A 19,967-nucleotide genomic window follows, 5' to 3' on the forward strand; every position below is an offset into this window, starting at 1 on the left:
TATAGTTGATTTACAATGTTATGTTAATTTCTGCTGTACAGCAAAGTGATTCAGTTATACATATAAATACTTTTTTTATATGTTCATTATGGTTTGTCATAAGATATTGAATATGGTTCCCTGTGCTACGCGGTAGGACCTTGTCGTTTCCATTCCATGTATAACAGTTCACATCTGCTAACCCCAACCTCCCACTCCGTCCCTCCTCCAACCCCCTCCCCCTTGGCAACCACAAGTCTGTTCTCTATGTCTGTGAGTCTGCTTCTGTTTCGTAGATAAGTTCATTTGTGTCGTATTTTAGATTCCACATATAAGCGATATCATATGGTATTTGTCTTTCTCCTTCTGACTTACTTCACTTAGTATGATAACCTCTAGTTGCATCCATGTTACTGCAAATGGCATTATTTCATTCTTTTTTATTCACCAACTGTCATTTAGAGGTTGAGAGCGTTGGCTCTAGAAGCAGACTGATTCTGTGACCTTAGAGGTAAGTTACTTTACATCGCCGACACTTTTCATCATTTATAAAATGTGGATAATAATACCTACCTCCAGGGCTGAAGCGAGGATTAAATGAGATACTATATGCAAAGTGCTTAGAAGGATGCTATTGTTATAATTTTAATAAATACAATGTCTCTTTCCAAACACATCTCCCCGGGGCCCTCTAGGGGAATTCCACTGTGTGAGCCCGTGGATGCTTTTGTAGCAGAAGACACAAAGCTTCCTGCCCTTACAACATCACTCAGCATGCGGGGATTTACCAGCAGAAACAATCAATCCCAACTGCTCACCCCAGTACACCCTTGTGAGGGAAGGTGCTCATCTAGTCACCTTCTCTGTCAAGTACTCTCTGAACCTCCAGACCTGGGCCCTGAACTCCAGCCTCAGAGAGCACAGCTCAACTAATCCCAAACAACTGCACCCCTTTCCTAGTCCAACTGTAGCCTCACTGGGGTCACAGGTGCCAGACGACAGGTGCGTCCCTAGTCTTTCAAAGATATTATCCGAATGCTTTTGATGTCCCCAAACTATACAGAGTGATGAGAAGATGAAAAAGCTCTTTGTAACTCAGGCACAGACAACATCAAAGGGGAGAGAGAGAGAAAGAGAGAGAGATTAAGACTTCTAAAAGAAACGATTTTTCTCACAATGCATTTTTCCTCAGATGTCAGTAATTATCCTCTTTGGGTTAGCAGACTATCATTTTGAAATCTGAGGAAATGTGATGATCTAGGTCTAGAAAAATTGTGTCTAAAAACCAAGTTAAAATAAATAAATAAATAAATAAATAAAATAAAAAGCAAGTTATCAAAAAAATTTCCCTCCTGAAGGGTTTCTCTACCACATAAGATTTTTTAGAATAGTAAAAGTACCTGATATTTATAAAGTCATTTTATATATTATCATATTTAATTTTCATGACAACACTGGGAGGTAGAAACTAATAGTCCCTCTTTACAGACTAGAACTTGAGGGTTCTAAGAAGCAGTAAATGACATACCTGGCGTCCATAGTGAATTTACTGAAAGCCCAGAACTTTAACAAAGGGCTGTGACTCCAGAGCCAGTCTGCCTTTCTCTACGGAGAGGTCCTCACAAGATGGAAATTCATATCCTTGAATGTTTCCAACACAACATGTATTCTACTTTCCACTGAATAACTCACCCAGTTCCGAAGTCGGCCACTGATTAATGCCGGTAAAGATATCAACTTTTCACTCCATAAATAGTGTGAGGGAAAATGCTTACTATCTCTAACGGTACAGACCAAAATGATGATTCACTTAGATGAGTCAGAAGATTCCCAGATTTCAAATTCAATGCTTTGAAATACGAACTCCACTTTGGAATAAATCAAAAGAGACTTTATGCATAAATAGAAAGGTTGCCTTGGCCCCCAAATGAGCTTTGCTGCTATGAACATTAATCCCTGGTGGCAGAATAGTGTTGATTTGAGGGAGTCACTTGTTGAGGCAGTAAGAAGGATGCTGAGCAGATCCTAATTAGAAAAACATTCTGGAGTCTCGCAGAGAAGAGACCTGGCAGGAGAAACCTGGAGTGAGATTCAGATGAAGAAAGAGGCAAGTCTGGCAAAGAGGCAACTTGTGAATTTTACATACACTCTGAAGACACTTTAAGGAAATTCAAACTTTACCAGCTGGACTGAGATGAAAGGAATATCCCAGAGGCATCTGCTTATTTGAAACAATTCATTTCAGGAAGAAAGAGTTTTCAAAGAAATTCACTTAAGGGGTACTTTTGATCGACACCCATATGCTTAAAAAAAACCCCACCACTGCAAAGGAGAAGTCATGAGCAAGAAGAAGGTGGCTAAGAGAAATAAGGATTGTGATAGGCAAACATCGTAATTACCATCATCCCCATCACCACCATCATCATCATCATCATCATCATGGCTAGCACTTTCTGTACGTTTGCTGTGTACCAGGGATTCTTTCAAGGAATTTGCATATTTAATTCATTTCTCTCTTTCTCAACAACCCTACGAGGAAGGTGTTATCATTATCTTCATTTTTTAGATTAAGAAATAGAGGCTCAGAGAGGTTAAGAAACTTGCCTCAAATCACACAGCTAATAAGTGAGTCAGAAATTCAAATCCAGGTCCTCTGGGTTCTAAACCTATGTGATCCCAATCTTTATATTATTACAGATGGGCTGGCTGTTTTATCTTTGACTTTTTTCCCCCAAAATATATTTTCAAGGCTATGAGGAACTTTAATATAATAATGCCAACACATCTTCAAGTTGGTGGAAGATATTAGCAAAAGACCACTGAGACAAAGGCTGTTTCTCTCATAGCTAGGAGAGACACTCTTTAAGATGTATTGTATTTAAGATATATTCATGTCTTCTGTGAAATTTATAAGCATTTACCTCTTTCTTCTTCTGGACATTATTTTCAGCCATCTCACTTTTTCCATCTTCAAGCCTATGTATTTATGCTCAGGAAGCCTGTCACCATACAAGTATTTTCTCTTCCTTTGATCTGTATCATTTAGACTCACTCGAAATTAATCTATTAACTTAGAAGGTTCCTAAATACCTCCATCCTTATGCATAGCTTCAACTGTAAAATTCCATTCAGGGATATTGTCTCATATGATTGCTTTAAATTCCAAAGCAGCCCACAGGGTGCTAGCTAATTTACGGTGACCAAAAGTAAATTTAAACGTGACCATAGAAATGAGAAATGCAGACTGGCCAAAGTATAGTTTCAAAATGTTCCCCTTCAAAGTTATTGAATGTCTGCTGACAACCCTTATGTTTCCTAAATGTACATAAATCCGTTTGGATAGAATGCTATGAGCCTCAGAGTTGGAGGACAAAGCAGAATCCTACGAATACTTTCATCACCAATTAATGAAATGAAGTAATATAACTAATTGTGACTACAACTTAAGGCTTCACAACGTGTGCCTGATTTCACTTTTATGAGAAGCTCTAAGGGTAAATAAGCAACATATTCTTAAAAGCCATGATAATGTATGGCATTTTTATTTCAGCAGGCTCTTGGTTAAATGCCTCAATGAAGAAAGAGGATCAGACCTTCGCAGGAAAGGATGTGAATTCTTCTTTTGTATCTACCCAAAAGCAAGAGCAGAGTGGTGATTGGGGAACTAACATCTATGAAGAAGAAATATACATATAACCATGTGCTCATGTGCGTGTATGTACATGTGTGGCTACACATACGTACACACACATACACACACAGAGTATCTATTTGCTCATGAGTGAACTTCTGTAGAATGTAACTTTTAAAACAAAAGTCAGATCACGTTACTTCTCTACTTAAAATCTTCCAATGGATTCCCATATGACCAGAGTAAAAGTCAATGTTCTTATAACTGCCTATAGGTCCTCTGACCTTCCAGTGTGGCGCTGGGGCTTGTGAATGCTGACTCAGGAGAACTGACTGTGCTCCTCTCTTCCCAACTCTGTATTAATTAATGATAAGTTGGTAGGCTGACCTGAGCCACAGTGAAGTATTTACACCATGCAAACCCTACAGATGAGAGTTAGGTTTTGTTAGAAGGTCACCTCCTCAGTGAGGCTCTACCTGACTATTCTATTTGATATTGGATCCCACTCTCTCACATCCCCACACCTCCCATTCTTTGTAACACTTGGGACTTTCCGATAACATATATATATGTGTGTGTATATATATATATATTTTTTTTCAAATATGGCTGAGCAGATGTTTTATTACACATCGCTTTAATGTATATGGGAGATTTAGCAGATCTGGTTAAAAAGTTTAAGGCCTTTGTAGAAATTATTAAATCTTGACGTGGGAAAAGTCACAGATTTTAAAAGCCAAAGCGTTTTGCATAATTCCACAACTTGGTGGTTAACCGATTTTTAACTCTAAAATATATTTGAAAATCAACTCATATACCCATTAGAGCTGAGAGTGTTAAATTTAAAATGAGCATTTTTTTTTAAAGTTTCATACAAAAGAATATATGAATTTTTGGTACATCTAAATTAACTTCATTTGTAAGAAAATCCATATTTTACACCCTTTTTTATTTTGCACTTTATCATATTTCTTGATTGTGTCAGTTACTGCAAGTTAAAAGCAATATAAAATCAAACATGGCTAATTCCAATTTTATTTTCGGTATATAAGTTGGGTTTTCTATATTTTGAAAATATAGAAATATATATCTCTATATTTTTTTTTGTTTACTCCTGGTCCTACACAGCTAACATGTAAGCTCCATCAGGGCAAGGATTTGTTTTGTTTACCTCTGTATTTGTAAGTTTATTTGTAACTTAATTGTGGACAAAGAAAGTAGTCTTCATTTGTGGAATTTTGGTGGAAGCTGGTGGTGTACGTGTTGAGATGGGGGCGGGGGTCTCGTGGTTTCTTGATATCAGATGAGGTAGGCACTTGTTATCTGTAAGACTAGATTACTTGTGACTAAAATATTTCACTTTTGCCCCTAAGAACAATACCAAATCAAAGTCCGCCCAACTGTACTCTAAAAGGGACAGGCTCACATAGGGGCAAAGACTCATTCTTTCAGTCATTCAGGCAAAAAAACATTTACCTAAAGCCTGCTATGCACCAGATCCTCATCCAAGAGTTGGCGGTACCTCAGAGGACAAAATAGAAACAAACTTCTGCCTTCATGGAGCTTACATTCTACCAGGAGAAGGCATACGAAAAACGAATACATATATGATATTATGTTAAGCATGTGTTAAGTGCATTGAAAAAACAATAAAGCAGGGAAGGGATAAATTAGGGATAGAGAACATTAGGTGGGGTGGAAGAGGCTACTCCTTAAGGTGGGGTTATCAGGGAAGGTCCCTCTGAGGAGGGGATACTTGAGTTGAGACCTGAGAAAGCGCATTCCAAATGGAAGAAATAGCAAGTATGTTTTGATTATCTATTGATGCATAAAGAAATAGTCCATGTCTTAAAACATTAGCCTATTATTATCTCTTATAGTTCTATGGCTTGACTGGGCTCAGCTGGGCAGTTCTTGCTTGAGGTTACTAGTGTGGCTGTATCAGAGAGAGGCTGGAGCTGCAGTCATTTGAAGGCTCGACTGTGCTGGACATCCAAGACAACTTCATTGCCAAGTCTAGTGCCTTGATAGGTAAGGCTGGAAGGCTGGATTCAGCTGGGACAGGAGACCAGAGTAAGTATATGTGGCTTCTCCAGTATGGTGGTCTCAGGGTATTTGGACTTCATACATGATGTAACTCAAAGCTCCAAGAGTGCCTATTCCAAGAGAGAAGTGGATTTGCCAGTTTCTTAAGGCCTGGGCCCCGACACTGGAACAACATCACTTCCATCATATTCTACTGGTCAAATCAGCTACAGGGCCCTCCCAAAAGGAGGGGGCATAGAACCCCCCTCTCCCTTCCCATAGGAGGGGTGTCAAAGAACATCTAGCCAATCTTATTTTTTTAACTTTTTTTAATTAATTAATTTATTTATGGCTCTGTTGGGTCTTCGTTTCTGTGCGAGGGCTTTCTCTAGTTGTGGCAAGCGGGGGCCACTCTTGATCGCGGTGCGTGGGCCTCTCACTATCGCGGCCTCTCTTGTTGCGGAGCACAGGCTCCAGACGCGCAGGCTCAGTAAATTGTGGCTCACGGGCCTAGTTGCTCCGCGGCATGTGGGATCTTCCCAGACCAGGGCTCGAACCCGTGTCCCCTGCGTTGGCAGGCAGATTCTCAACCACTGCGCCACCAGGGAAGCCCCTTATTTTTTTAACTTTTTAAAAATTGAAGTATAGTTAATTTACAATGTTGTGTTAGTTTCAGGTGTATAGCAAAGTGATTCAGATATATATATATATTCTTTTTCAGATTCTTTTCCATTATAGGTTATTACAAGATATTGAGTAGAGTTCCCTGTGCTATACAGTAGGACCTTGTTGTTTATCTACTTTATATATAGTAGTGTGTATGTTAATCCCAACCTCCTAATTTATCTCTCCCCCCACATTTCCCCTTTGGTAGCCATAGATTTGTTTTTGAAGGCTGTGAGTCTGTTTCTGTTTTGTAAGTAAGTTCAATTGTATCATTGTTTTAGATTCTGTATGTGGCCATTTTTAATGTTTCAAAGTGAAAAAGCCCTGGAATAGGAATAAACTTGACACACTAGAAGCCAGAGTGCCTGGACTAGGGTGGGCTGGGTCAGGAGGTTGGAAGGGGCTATCACGTAGGTACTTGTAGGCCATAATAAAACTTTAGTTTCATTCATTCTTCTAATTTATTTTTTATTGCTTTTTTTTCTCCCAGGGTTCTACAGTCAAGAAGCCAGCCTGGATATATAGACAAGATGTCAAGAATGATCTGGAAGAAATGCCTAGAAGTAACAATGGAGAAATATGAGGTCCCTAAAATAGCAGAAGCACAACTACACTGGCCTTAGAAAGAGAGGTAGCAGCTTAAAATAACATGTTGTTTTTAGATGGACTCTCATCCTTTCTAATCCAAAGGATCAATGTCATTAGGTATCATAATGACCCCCTTCAACTGCCAAAACATCTACTCTACATAGCTCACCCTTAAATATATTGCTTTATCTTCTCTTTTCTGCCTAAGCATGAAGTTGTACATAAAGCAATGCTTCTTCTAACTATATTATCTTTACAGTTTGCAGTGGGAAAATGAAATGAATGTGAGATACGTGTATGGCTGTCTACTCTCACATTTATCTGATATAACAGAGTTCCAGCAGTCTTACCAGAATGAGCAGCTTTAATACTTTTTAAAATTCCTGGATTAAGAATGAAATGAGATGGTTCAATGTCTCTCAATAGCCCTTGATTTAACCAAATGGAAAGTTCATGTCAGTGGCCTCCATGGGCTCCTAATGCCACTAGGAGATCAGGTGGGTCTCAGGAGGTCAAATGGGGATAAAAAAATTAGCAATGAGGCATAAGACAGAAGAAAGGTAGTATTAGGGGGCAAGAACCTGAGCAGAAAGAAGAGGGTTGAGTCCATAGTTCAGTTCTCAGCACCCTTACCCTTTTCCTTGTTTTTCTTGAGACTTCCCCCGACTCTCATGTACGATTTCTGTGTCGGTCAGCAGCTCAGCTGAGAAGCCAAGTACACAAACTCTGGAGTGAGGTGGATCAGAGCTGGAGTCCTCACTCCATCACGTACCAACTGAGGGATCTTGAGCAAATCACCCAAATACCTTGTGCTTCAGTGCCCTCATTTGTAAATAAGAGATAATAATGGCCATCAAGCTTTTCTGAGGATTGAGATAATGCATATCAAATGCTTAGACTGGTGCTTTGCACATATTTAAATCTCAAACGGTGTTGGCTATTGTTGTTGCTATTAAATTCAACTTTGAACTCAGTTTCCAGGAACCACAATGCACATGTGTGTTTGGTTCAATGTGAGAGCCTGAACTATAGGTGGTTATGAATTGTGATTTTTTTTTTCTTGGTTTGCACATGACTAGATGCTATCTGTAGCAGCTGCCCTTAACATTTGCCAACTTAAAAAAGAGGAAACAGCAAATGTCAGAAGTAAAAGGCTCCAGGTCACTTTGCAGTCCGGTTGCTCAGAGTTTTGCATGGAGCATGTGTGCTAAAAGATGAAATGAATAAATAAACATCTTCCACTGAACTATAGCCTTATCTTCTCTACAACTCATTACTTGTGGGAATCTTCCTTAACTATATTTTAAGCCAATAATCTTTTATAACACTTTGGGCCAGTTCTGTGGTTTCTCCAGTGTCAGTCATAGTCAGGGACAATTTAAAAACTTTATTAAAATAATATTAAGGTAATGCCATCATACAAAAAGTATTTATGCTCTCCATGCAGCTAGTCCGTTAAATTTATTTAGCAATGTCCTTCAAGGTTTTGAGAAGTGTCCAAAGCACTCTCTGGCAGTATCTCTGACCACCTCGACCTCATTTAGTTCCAACTTGCTCACTGCCTTATGCATGAAAATCTCAGGGACATGGCATTTTCCTGGGCACCTAGGAGAGTTTTTAAAAAGGGATTCTAAGCTTGTTTGCCCTTAGGAAGCAACAGGCACATAAGGAGTTTCACTCTTTGTTTACTTCCAAGTTCTTTGTGATGCCATATATTTGGAGTTGCTAGAATAAGTAGAATTAATCTATGCCATAATGTAGGGTTTATGTTATAAGATCTAGACATATGTTTTAGACAGGTTGTTAAAAAACTGAAGATGGATTAGAAACATTTGCAAAAATCCATAGCATTTGCTAACTTTCTAGGCCTCTGCTGTCCCATACAGTAGCCACTAGCCATATGTGGCTATAGAGTGCCTAGTATGGGGCGAGTCCAAATTAAGACGTGTTATAAGTATAAAATACACACCAAATTTCAAAACCTTAATACAAAACAAGAATGTAAAATATCTTATTAAATAATATTTTATATTGACTACAAGTTCAGATAATAATATTTTGGATATCCTGGATTAAATAAAATATATTCTTAAAATTAATTTCACCTCTTTCTTTTTACTTTTCAATATGGTTACTAGAAAACTTTAAATGGCATATGTGGCACATCTTATATTTCTACTGGAGAGTGCTGCTTTAAGCTATTTTAATGAGTAGTCCAGATTTCACATATTTGTCAAAAGGGGGAAAATTAATGTATTTTGATTCTCTGAACTTAGGTTATTTAGGGATTAGTAAACTCTGACATGCCCACTGTCTCCTGACAGCTCTACAAGACCATCAGCACTTAGTAACCCAAAGGAAAGCCACTTAGTAACCCAAAGGAAAGGGTCTCAATTGGGCCAAATAATAAACATGGTCCCATATGCCAGGATCTGAAGAGTGGAGTGGAAGGAAACTTAGAAGGTAACACAACTAAAAAAGGGGATTTTAATTTCTCTTTTTTATTATCTGTTTACTCCGTCTGGGTATGTGAGTCTAGATGCAGCCAAATGCTGATGTCCTAGCCTATTAGTAATATGGGAAATAAATAAAGAAGAGAAGACTGGATTTTAAAGTGAGAAGTTATATTTCAGTGTGTAAGGAGCCCATGAAAATATTTTCAGGATGAGTTTATTGGCCTGGTTCTCTTTTGAAAAGAATTTGTAAAGCTTTATCCTATCTGGTGTCTCACCATTTAAATTTTTACTTGGTAGTAAGGCTCCTCAGAGCCTATTAGAAAAGTTTGTTTTCAAAAGGAAAGGAAACAAGCTCTATCAAAACATCCTTAGTATCTTCAGTGTATCACAGCAGGCTTCTTGGTGAAAATAATGTTAATCAGTGTCTTCTGTTCTCTTTCTCTTTAAAATCTCAAAGCACTCAGCAAGACAGGTACAAATGTCCATCTTTTGCAAATGGAGAAATCAAGGTACAAAAGCATAAATAACATGGCCAAGGTCACAAAAAAAGTCAATGATGAAGAGTGTGTGTGTGTGTGTGTGTGTGTCTGTAGCAGACACTGCGAAAATTCTGTGGCCCAGTAATACCAGGATAAGAGTCTTTGCGGGTTTGCATTCAAACAGCTGCTTTGGGATCTAGACTGCCTACACTCAAAGGGTCAAAGCTCAGTCACTAAGCCTGGCTGGAAGCAGTTTGGTTATTGTTAATAGATATGTCACCCAGGAGACTGCTGCCTAGGCAGGTGAGAATCACAGATATCTGCTGGAAACACTGGGCCTAACCTCTTCTCATAGGCCATAAACTATCAAAAGTAGAGTCTGTGCGTAGAAAACAAACTTATCGTTACCTAAGGGGAAAGGGGTGGAGAGGGATAAATTAGGAGTTTGGGATTAGCAGATACACATTACTATATACAAAATAGATAACCAACAAGGTCCTACTGTATAGCACAGGAAACTATATTCAATATCTTGTTATAAACTATAATGGAAAAGAATATGAAAAAAAGTAGTCTTTTTCTAATTGCATTTTTTAAAATAAAGATGAGAGGAGCTCTTCATAAAAGTTCAAGCAGTACTCAAAAATACAATGAAGAAGGCAACAAATTACCTCAAATTGTACCATTCCGGTTAAAAAAATAGCTATAACATTACATTCCAGACTTCTGTGTAAGCATCTACAATATAGAAAGATGGCTGGCTGGCTGGCTGGCTGGATGGATGGTTGATATGGATGGACAAGCAAACGAATGGATGACTGAGAGAAAGAGGAAGGAAACAAAAAAGGAAGAAAGGAAGGAGGAAAGAAAGGGCAAAGAAAGAAATACGAGCATCTGAGAATCAAATCATATTTGTTGTTCTCACTGACATAAATGTACTTAAATTTAATGGAAGAAACATAAACTGAAGGAACTGAAGGAAGAGCTAAACTTCAAATAAATGTTGCATAACCCAAGAGAAAGAGCCCTGTAGCATAAAGTCAAAAGATCATAAAAATCATTAAGAGATTTGAGCCTTTGTTTTTTTATTAGCTACAAGTATAATTTTGGTATATACTGATTTCATGCTATGAAGGAAGATTTCAGTAGCCCTCACCTTTCTTATACCTCTTCCCTTCTCACCTTCTCCACATTCTGATTTTATAGATTATATAATTTTTTACCATATAAAGGCTTTTTAAAAAAAAGGTCTGTAGTACATTCTTTACTAGAGTCGTAATTCTTCCAATTCTTTGTTTAAATCTTCATTTAAACGTATTTAATGTTTAGCGCCAATTTCATCCAAGCTGATCCATTCCTGAGTTCTTTATTTGGAATCATCATTTGATGATACCTTGAAGTGGAGTGATATTAGGACAAAATTTTAAATTGTGTGCCATTAGCTTAGTGGGCAGGACACAGGTGCCAAGAAATGGCACAGGATTGAAAGGTAGAGAAAGTGGTAAAGCACTGGCAAAACTGTCGCCTGGATGATTGGGAAAGGCAGACCAAGTACTTAACCAACCTTGAAGCTCTAAGAGAAACTGTCGGAGTTGTTAGTGATTTTTTACTTTGTAACATGTTTGCTTTCAGCAATGGTGTAGCTCTGGGATTGAAGAGCCAGGATTGGAAACCCTTTCTTGTCATCAATTCTCAAATTTTATGATCTATGGCTGCTGTCTTTTCCTGGTTTAATTGTGCCATGGGATTTTTTTTTTTTTGCTTTATTTTATTTAGTCACTTTTCCTTTTTTTGTTGTTTATTTCTTTTCATATTAAAAGAAAAATCTTTGATCCCACAAATCCCACACCGACTTCACCCCAAATTGTGTCAAATTCAATAAATTAGCCCTGTGCCCTGCACAGTAGTCACTTGTATTAGATGTGCATTACATGTTAGACAACTTGAATAGAGTGTAGAAGCTTAACAGTAACCGATTGGCAAAATATCCACCATATTACAGAATGTTCTTGTGACAGAATATTAAAATCGTATCTACAGAGAACTTTTAATGACATTAGAAAATACTTGTGAAATATTTATAAGTGAAAAGGCAAACCTAAAAACCTTCTTTATGTGAAAGTATAAAAAAAAAGAATCCAAGAAAGTCAAATATAAACGAAATATGTTGTGTGTGTGTGGTGCATAATCTTAAAGTACAAATAACTGTAAATTACAAAATGTGATCGAGAAAGTGAGGAGGAGACAGGACTTGGGAAGGAGTCAGTGGAATAACTGGAGTCAATTGCAGAACATTTTAAGGAAAGGTGGATCTTTAACAGGGTTTTTCCAAGATGTGAGAGGGTAAGTTTGGCAGGAAGGAAGGGGGGCAAGCTAGGTGCTGGGGCTCGGAAGGAAATGACAGAAACCCTCCCATCCAGAGGACAGCGAGCTCTTCAATGTGTATTCTTGGCGCCTCAGTTCATGCTCTGACTCCATCGCTTCCTGCCATATGCAATTAATCTCTTTAGCCTTTACATTCTTACCTGTTAAATGGGAACAAAACTTCTAGTTCACAGCCAAATAACTTCCAGTTATTTGGGACTCACGTTTGTGAGGTCCAAATAAGACATAAGTGTGAGAGCACTTGGAAGGTTCTAGATGTCCATACCAGAGTAACGTTACCATTGTTATTATTTACTGGTTGTAGCAGAGGCCAATAGAAAGGCATGGGCTCTATGAGGGTGTGGCAAGGTAGGCTAACACATTTTAGGCCATCTTGTACTTCCTGCCAATCCCTACAGGCTGCTGAAGCTTTCACCTGTTACATGATCACCTTTATTAGTCACCATCCTCTGATGAGCTGGGCCCATGTCGCTGCATCTCCTTTGGACTACTTGGCCATACCCCATGATGACATCGTATAGATGTCATATAACATTTCACACAGGATTTAAGCTACAGGCTTGTTTCCTTTCATGAATTTCACCATCATAACTGAACTCTATACATGCTCTACCCTCCACCTCCAGTATAATTTAAAACTAACTCTGTGTTACCCACAACTCTAGTTTTTGTTACGTTTATCTAGATGTGTGTGCGTGTGTATTTGTACACAAGAGAATATGTTTACTGATTTTATCATATTTTAAATTCTAAAAGGAAACCTTGAAGGCTTAGAATAAGTTCATCTCATATCCCCTAATATTGCTCCACATTCAGCCATTGAAAGCATCATTTTCAGCAAATTATTACATGCCGAAAATCTGTCTGTATTTTCTAAAGAACACAAATGAGTACTTTGGTTTCCAGAATAACTTAACACAAGCTTCAGAATGATCACTAAACAAATGGGTTTCACTTGCTGAAGAGGAAATGACTATTCTACACATCTGGGGGGAAAAAAATCTCCCATGATGATAAGACATATATGTTTCCAACAAATAAATGAAATGGAATGGGGGTGGGTGTGGAAGAGAAGGTTCAGGAAGCCCATCTCAGCTCGGGCAGACTCTCGGAACCAGTGAGCTCTGTGTGGCATGTGTGACATTCATGTGAAAGGGGCAGCTGTTCCTGGATGAAATACAAGATTTTGTCTAACCTGTTTCTGGATTCTTCTGTCATCGTGAGAGAAGCAAGTACACCCTGGACTTTGATCCAGGCTTCTCTGGATTAATAGGATTGGAGGGAGAGGCATGCAGAAGGGGATACTAAGAGTCTGAAGAGGACTGGGCCCTCCCGGTCTGCTGATTTCTGGGAGATGCTGGGGTCCCGCACCATAGGACGGTTTCCGTTCGCCAAATGCAATTAAAATTTGAATATTTTCTTTCTCAACATTTCGCCTCTACTTTTGTTGCTGTTCCCCAACACTGACAGTGATCTCTTCCAAGAAGATCACTCAACTGGTCTTATCATGAGAGATCTAGTTTCCGCTGTACGCTTTTATGTGCTTTTTTTTTTTTTTAACTGTATTTTCCACTGGCTTTCAGAGTTCTCACCAAACTGAGGGGCTCTGCCATATGGCGCCTGCTCCGTGAGGCTGTTTGAATAGCAGTTGTAGCAACAAGCAGTAGATAATATATTTGAGAGATGGCTCCTAATCCATAGGCCTCTTCAAGCACTGACGTTGACCACATACAACACAAAAGGGACTTTGACAGTAAGCTTGGCTTCTGCTCATTGGGAAGTAGACTAAGACCAGAGCATCTTTTTTTCTCAGTTTCTCCCCATAGCTGAAATTTGGAAATGATGATCAGTGTGAAGTTGGGCTCTTAAGTTTAAGTCACGCTACATCTTTACATTCACCAAACTCCTAACAGTTAAGCTTTTGGGCCTAAAGCAGTTTCATGCATACTTTAACTAGACACTAGTTCCAAATTCCAGACTTATAAAAGCTTCTGAGACAGAGGAACTCTATTTGCCAATAGCCTAAATTGTACCAAACTTCAGAATTTTCTCCAACTCCTTCAAAGTAAGAACCCAAAAGAACAAAAAACAAGCAACAACAAAACCACACATGTGAACATGCAAACACACACACACACTCTCTCTCTCTCTCACACACACACACACACACACATGATGAAGGAGGAGGAGGCACAAATTAAAATATAGCAAGATCCCTTAAGAGGTTTATATTTTTTATCTTTTTCTTTTTAATTATGAGATAGTCCCTAAAACGGAACATTTTTCACAAGTCACTTTCAAGGCATGTAAACAACTGCCTTCTAAACTAACCTAGCAGAAATTAGCATGACGATTTGTGAAACAGATTAAAAACTTCCATAGATGTTTCACAATAATTGTTAAGCAGGAAGGACTGCATCACTGATTTGAGAAGTGCAGAAAACACCTTCTAAATTATATAGATTTGAGCTGAAGCGATCACTTTTCCCACTGATGATTAAATCCCAATATAGCTTGGTATCACGTCTCTGAATCACAAACAAGGTTTTGGAAAACCACATTTTAGCGACATAAGACAGATCTACTGTAGTACTAAAAATGAATGCCACTCAGTAGATGGAAACATTTCTGGCAGATCAGAGGCAGACAGCAAAACGCCCTGCACATCACAGCACACCATGGGTTGATGCATGCTTGTTATGGGCCCAGCATGAGCACATCCCATCTGTCAACAGACCATTTCTTCCAGAACTATCAGAGAACTGGTGATACTGGGAGTCCTGTTTCTTGGGAAACACACCCTTCCTTTGGATAGCTATCCTATCATGGGCTGCTGTAGCACCCCCCTGCCCCCTTTTGTGGGTAGTTCCATTTCACCAGTTTCAATTCCAACCATCATATCCAAATTCCCTAGCTTAATGTTATTAAGGCTGCACGTAAAACTCTGTCTTCTTTTAACGACCATGTAAGAAATTGAAAAAAACCAGAGTCCTTGAGCAGGCTGATTTGAATTGCAGGATCTGACAATATGAGAAGTAACACACTTGATACTCTTGATATTCTCAGGCTTTGGGTTGAGAAATACATGCAGGTCCGCTGAAGAAACAAGGCAGAAATATACTAGATATTTGCATGAACCACTTGGGAACAGTATTTGCACTTGGGAACAGCAGTTATTGAAATAGGTAATAGAGAGTAATGTCCAAATGGCCAAAGTACTGCCTACCATGACAGAGAAGACAACTTTCTGAACTACATTCTTCGGCATGTAGTAGCAGATCAGCTATCAGAGTTCTGCTCAATAATCCCAGAAATGGATGGAGTCATCTGAGATGCTTTTTACAGGTTCAAAATAAGAAAAATGACATATGAGCAAAGACATGGAGGTGATGATGGTGGAGAACAAATATTTAGTTTGGGGAGGACTTCTTAGCGCTAAGGTCTTTATTGTTATTTATTATCGTGTAGCGCTTCACTGGATACAGCCACAAGGAGGTCAAATTAGCACCCTTATCAAGACTGAAAAAAACCTTTGTTTCATAAATTCATTAGTGTTTCAATAGTGTCAGAATGAGAATTAATTAGAGAGTAAGTAAGTATATCAAACACGTACAGCAGAAGTCAGAAAATAGCAATATAGGAACATGAAAATCTAGGTACCAAAAGAATATTTTAGAGTGATTTTCTCTAGATAGGATTATTGGAGGGGTTTTTAAATTGTTTTTCTCTACCACAGTTTCTTATTATATTTTTACAATAAACATGCTTTCCTTTTGTAATAATTCAAAAGCAATAACATTTATTTTGAATTTCATACAAAGCAATGTTGGCATATATATTTATTCTGTATCAAGTCAGAGATACTGCTTAATTATATTTTCTTAGCTGCACGTGGATCATACGAAATAGCTTAAGAAAGCAGCATTATTCGGTCATCACTCTGAAAAATTCAAGTATTACATCGTTTCCACAGTTGATGACTATGAGCAATCTCTTTCAAACAAGGAACATAATGTCGGCCGTAAGATTTCCAGATAAACAAAACGTCCTGAACTTAGCTCCTGACTGCCAAGAAACCCTGCCCACACACAGACAGAAAAGTGAATATAATTTCTAGTCATCTCCTTTGTCGGGAGAAACCTAAAAGAGATCCTAGTGTTCTGGGAATTCAGTCTCTGCAAGTCTTAAATGTTAGGACAAGATAAAGACAGAAGAAATCAGTCAAGATGAGCTACATATAAAAGCAAGAAACGCAATGAAGGATGTTTACTAAGTGCTGCTGATGGATGTTCAACAAATCACTCTATCACCATGCTACATTTTCATTTCTAATTCATGTGTCTCTTTTTCCACTAGACAAATAGGGAAGCAAGGTGAAAAGGCTCATAAAACAAAATCTGAACATCAACCAAAACATTTATGTATAAATGTTACCCGCATTATACCAAATCAGATAGATGTTTATTTCCTGTTTTATTAAATGATTCACAATGTACAGTCTATTATTTATCCTTCTTGATATTATCACCCACAAATAATAACCAGGTGTCAACACTGTTATGTATATCAAAACTGACTGTTGCGAGTTCTTCTGTCTCCTAAGGGGATGGATGATTTCTTCTGGTGAGGAACTTGGCTCTATACTGCTCGCTTCCACTTACGGAGGCAAGTGAGGAAGAGAGAGGAAAGACTGAAATTCAAAACCTCTGCCAGTCCTTCCGTGGGACTTCAGAGTGGGGTCCAGGGTAAGTGACTCTTTGCTTGTCAGAGAACATCAGTGACATTGTGGACCAAGACAATGACGCTGGGAAAACAAGGATCAGGGAGATGCCAGAAGAGTCTAAAGGCAGAAACATGGTGGGAGACTGGAATCCACAGAGAAATGTGGCCAGTGAGAAATCCCCAAGGGCACGCTGTTTGAAGAGCTTATTAGAATTAGAACGTCCGGTATTCAATTCTAAGTTGTTTATGTTTTTGCAATTGAACCCCTTACCCACACTGTTCAAAACTTCAGTCAATTTTGCTGTACACAAATGCTTGGCGTGGTCCGAAGAAAATCAAGAGAAAGAGATGAATTTGAACCCAGGTTGACATAGAACAAAGGAAAGAATAGTCACAGGCCATGAGTGTGAATGAGCATAAGTATCATGGAAGCAAGAACCATGAGCCACAAATGATCATGGGAATTGGAAACCCAGTAAACTCACAGGAATTTGGGGGAGATCAATGGAGCTTCCCCATGAAAGATGGAATTTGAGACTTGACTTACTTTTATGTAAATCTCTAAAAGAGAGTGAGTTTAGCCTCTATATAGGACATAATGACCAAATTTCAAAATATTACATTAGACATACTGCAAATACTCTATAATGTGAAGTCTAGGGCAGCATTAGTAAAACTATACACAGGTTTTTGTATCACATGAAAGAGCCCCAGTTATTTTAATTGAGGTATTTAGTAAATCAATCACAAATGTTTTTTTCTCTATTGGTTTTGTTAAACTTTTTACCAAATGGGCAATACCACTTCATCAATAACCTTCCCAAATAGGTTTAGAATTCTCCTTTGATAACAGTAAAAAAAAAAATTCTCAGAATGGTTGAAATATACTTATAAAATACATATGCATCATTCAAGGATGAAGGAGATTGTCTGAGGGGAGGATATGGAATTCATATATGGAAAACACCCATAGAGAAATCTTCAAATCCTTCAAAGGCTGGTGCAGGCTTACCTTTACATGGTGAATCAGACGCTCTACTTCATTCACTTTGTAGGTCTCCAATCCTAGCTCCTTGGATAATCTTAAGATACGATTCTGAGTTGGGCCAACATAAGATCCTCCAAGGTCCACATATTTAACTTTTTGGTTCTGTTTTCCCATGGAAAAAAAAATAAAAATAAATATATGTGAAAATGTTATTCGTAAGATAAAAAAAAAGACAGCCCTGAAATAAGCAAATTGGCATTTCATAGGTTTTAGACACACGTTGAAGTGTATCCATAGAAAACTGGATTCTGTTAGCAACTCTACTTCAGTCATGCAACTTAACAGTTATTGAATCATTCCTTAATGTAAAGCAAAATTGATTGACCTTGAAATAGGCAAGAGACTTCTGAACCCCATCATTCTCAATACATACCACAACGTGCTTTGGGTTTTAGTGGCTTAGATTTGTAAGCTGTGAATTACTGATGAATTTCTCTTTACTTAGCATTTCAGGCTAATTTTGAGGCACCTAATGCTAGAGGAAAAGCGAGAAAGGAAATGACCATTTCTTTTCTTTTTTTTCTTCATTGATTTACAATGTTTCAGGTGTGTAGCAAAGTGATTCAGTTTTATATATATATATATGCATATATGTGTATATATGTATATATGTGTATGTATACATATATATATATTCTTTTTCAGATTCTTTTCCATTATACAGTCGGTCCTTGTTGGTTATCTATGTTATATATGGTAGTGTGTATCTGTTAATCCCAAACTCCTAATTTATCCCTCCCCCCTCTATCTCCTTTGGTAACCATAAATTTGCCTTCTACGTTTGTGAGTCTATTTCTGTTCTGTAAGTTCCTTTGTATCATTTTTTTTAAGATTCTACGTATAAGTGATATCATATGATATTTGTCTTTCTTCGTGTGACTTTCTTCACTTAGTATGATAAACTCTAAATCCATCCAGGAAATGACCACTTCCTTTGTGGTTTGCTCATCCAGACATTTGAAAGATAGCATTAGGGAATATTTGGTCCTAATTCAAACCTTTGAAACTGCTCTTATGTTCAACAGAAAGTTTTCTATATGGTTATGAATTAGCGTCACTTGAAACGACTAAGGACCAACCTTTGAAAAAGAGTGACTAGAAAAACTCCCTATGTTTGAACATGTCCAAACATAACTGGATTCCTAATAGTCAGGGACACCAGAGCAGGTCCTCCTTTTCTGTTTTTGTTTGTTTGTTTGTTGATTGTATAGTTCCCCGACTTAAAAAAAAGGGAACATACATTTCACAAGGGCAGTGGTCTTTGTCTTATTCACTAATGTATTTCAAACACCTAATTATTGGTGCAATCATTTATTGGGCAAGTGCCAAGTATCATGAGGTGAGAAAAGGGACAGAAGAAAAGGGTTGAAAAGGAAGCAAATTGAGAGGCTGTGGAGAGTAATTTTCACTCTCTTAAAAAGAGTCAAATGAAGTTCAAGAGTTTCAGAAAGAAACAAGAAACTCAGCTTCAGTGTCATGTTTCTCCAGCCCATCATTATTGTCTTACCCTGATGGTGTAAGTCCTGCCTCCCACACGGTCCCGGGCTTCCAGAACAATCACATTCAGGCCAGAGTCATGCAGGAGTTTGGCTGCTGCCATACCTAGGAGAAAATACAAGAAAAAATCAGAATCAAACACTTTACAGGGACTGCAGATCAGCTCCTCATGCTAACAGCCAATGAGAAAAGTCCATGTTAGCTCATACACATGGCTTATCATCACGTTCAAGTTATTCAGCTTACAGGTGGCTAGGGTTTCTCAATAGAGATCCAGAGTCCAAGTCTGGGAAACCAACTGCTATTTCTAGAAAGAATAAAAGGGATTTCATTTTTGGTAAAGGTCTCAAATCTTAAAAACTTCTTTGGTCACTATATCAAAATGTCTATCTTTAAAGACTAAATTACATGATTATGTGTCTGACAACATGAAAGAAAACACAAAGCCACACAAAAGAGAAATGTATAAGCCCCAGCAGACACAGGACGAA

General features: G+C 38.1%; 1 protein-coding gene across 1 annotated transcript in view; it reads right to left on the reverse strand.

The window, feature by feature from the left end:
* The window catches only part of MAOB (monoamine oxidase B), a 111,697-nt gene that overhangs the window by 49,194 nt on the left and 42,536 nt on the right, over positions 1–19,967 (reverse strand). The window contains exons 2-3 of the mRNA XM_036839709.1: positions 19,487–19,581; positions 17,944–18,081 (exon numbers count right to left, since the gene is read on the reverse strand). Of these exons, the coding sequence (XP_036695604.1) occupies positions 17,944–18,081; positions 19,487–19,581 (233 nt within the window). The remainder of the gene's footprint in view (positions 1–17,943; positions 18,082–19,486; positions 19,582–19,967) is intronic.

This window comes from Balaenoptera musculus, chromosome X (assembly GCF_009873245.2).
Source record: "Balaenoptera musculus isolate JJ_BM4_2016_0621 chromosome X, mBalMus1.pri.v3, whole genome shotgun sequence".
In the NCBI taxonomy this organism is placed as follows: domain Eukaryota; kingdom Metazoa; phylum Chordata; class Mammalia; order Artiodactyla; family Balaenopteridae; genus Balaenoptera; species Balaenoptera musculus.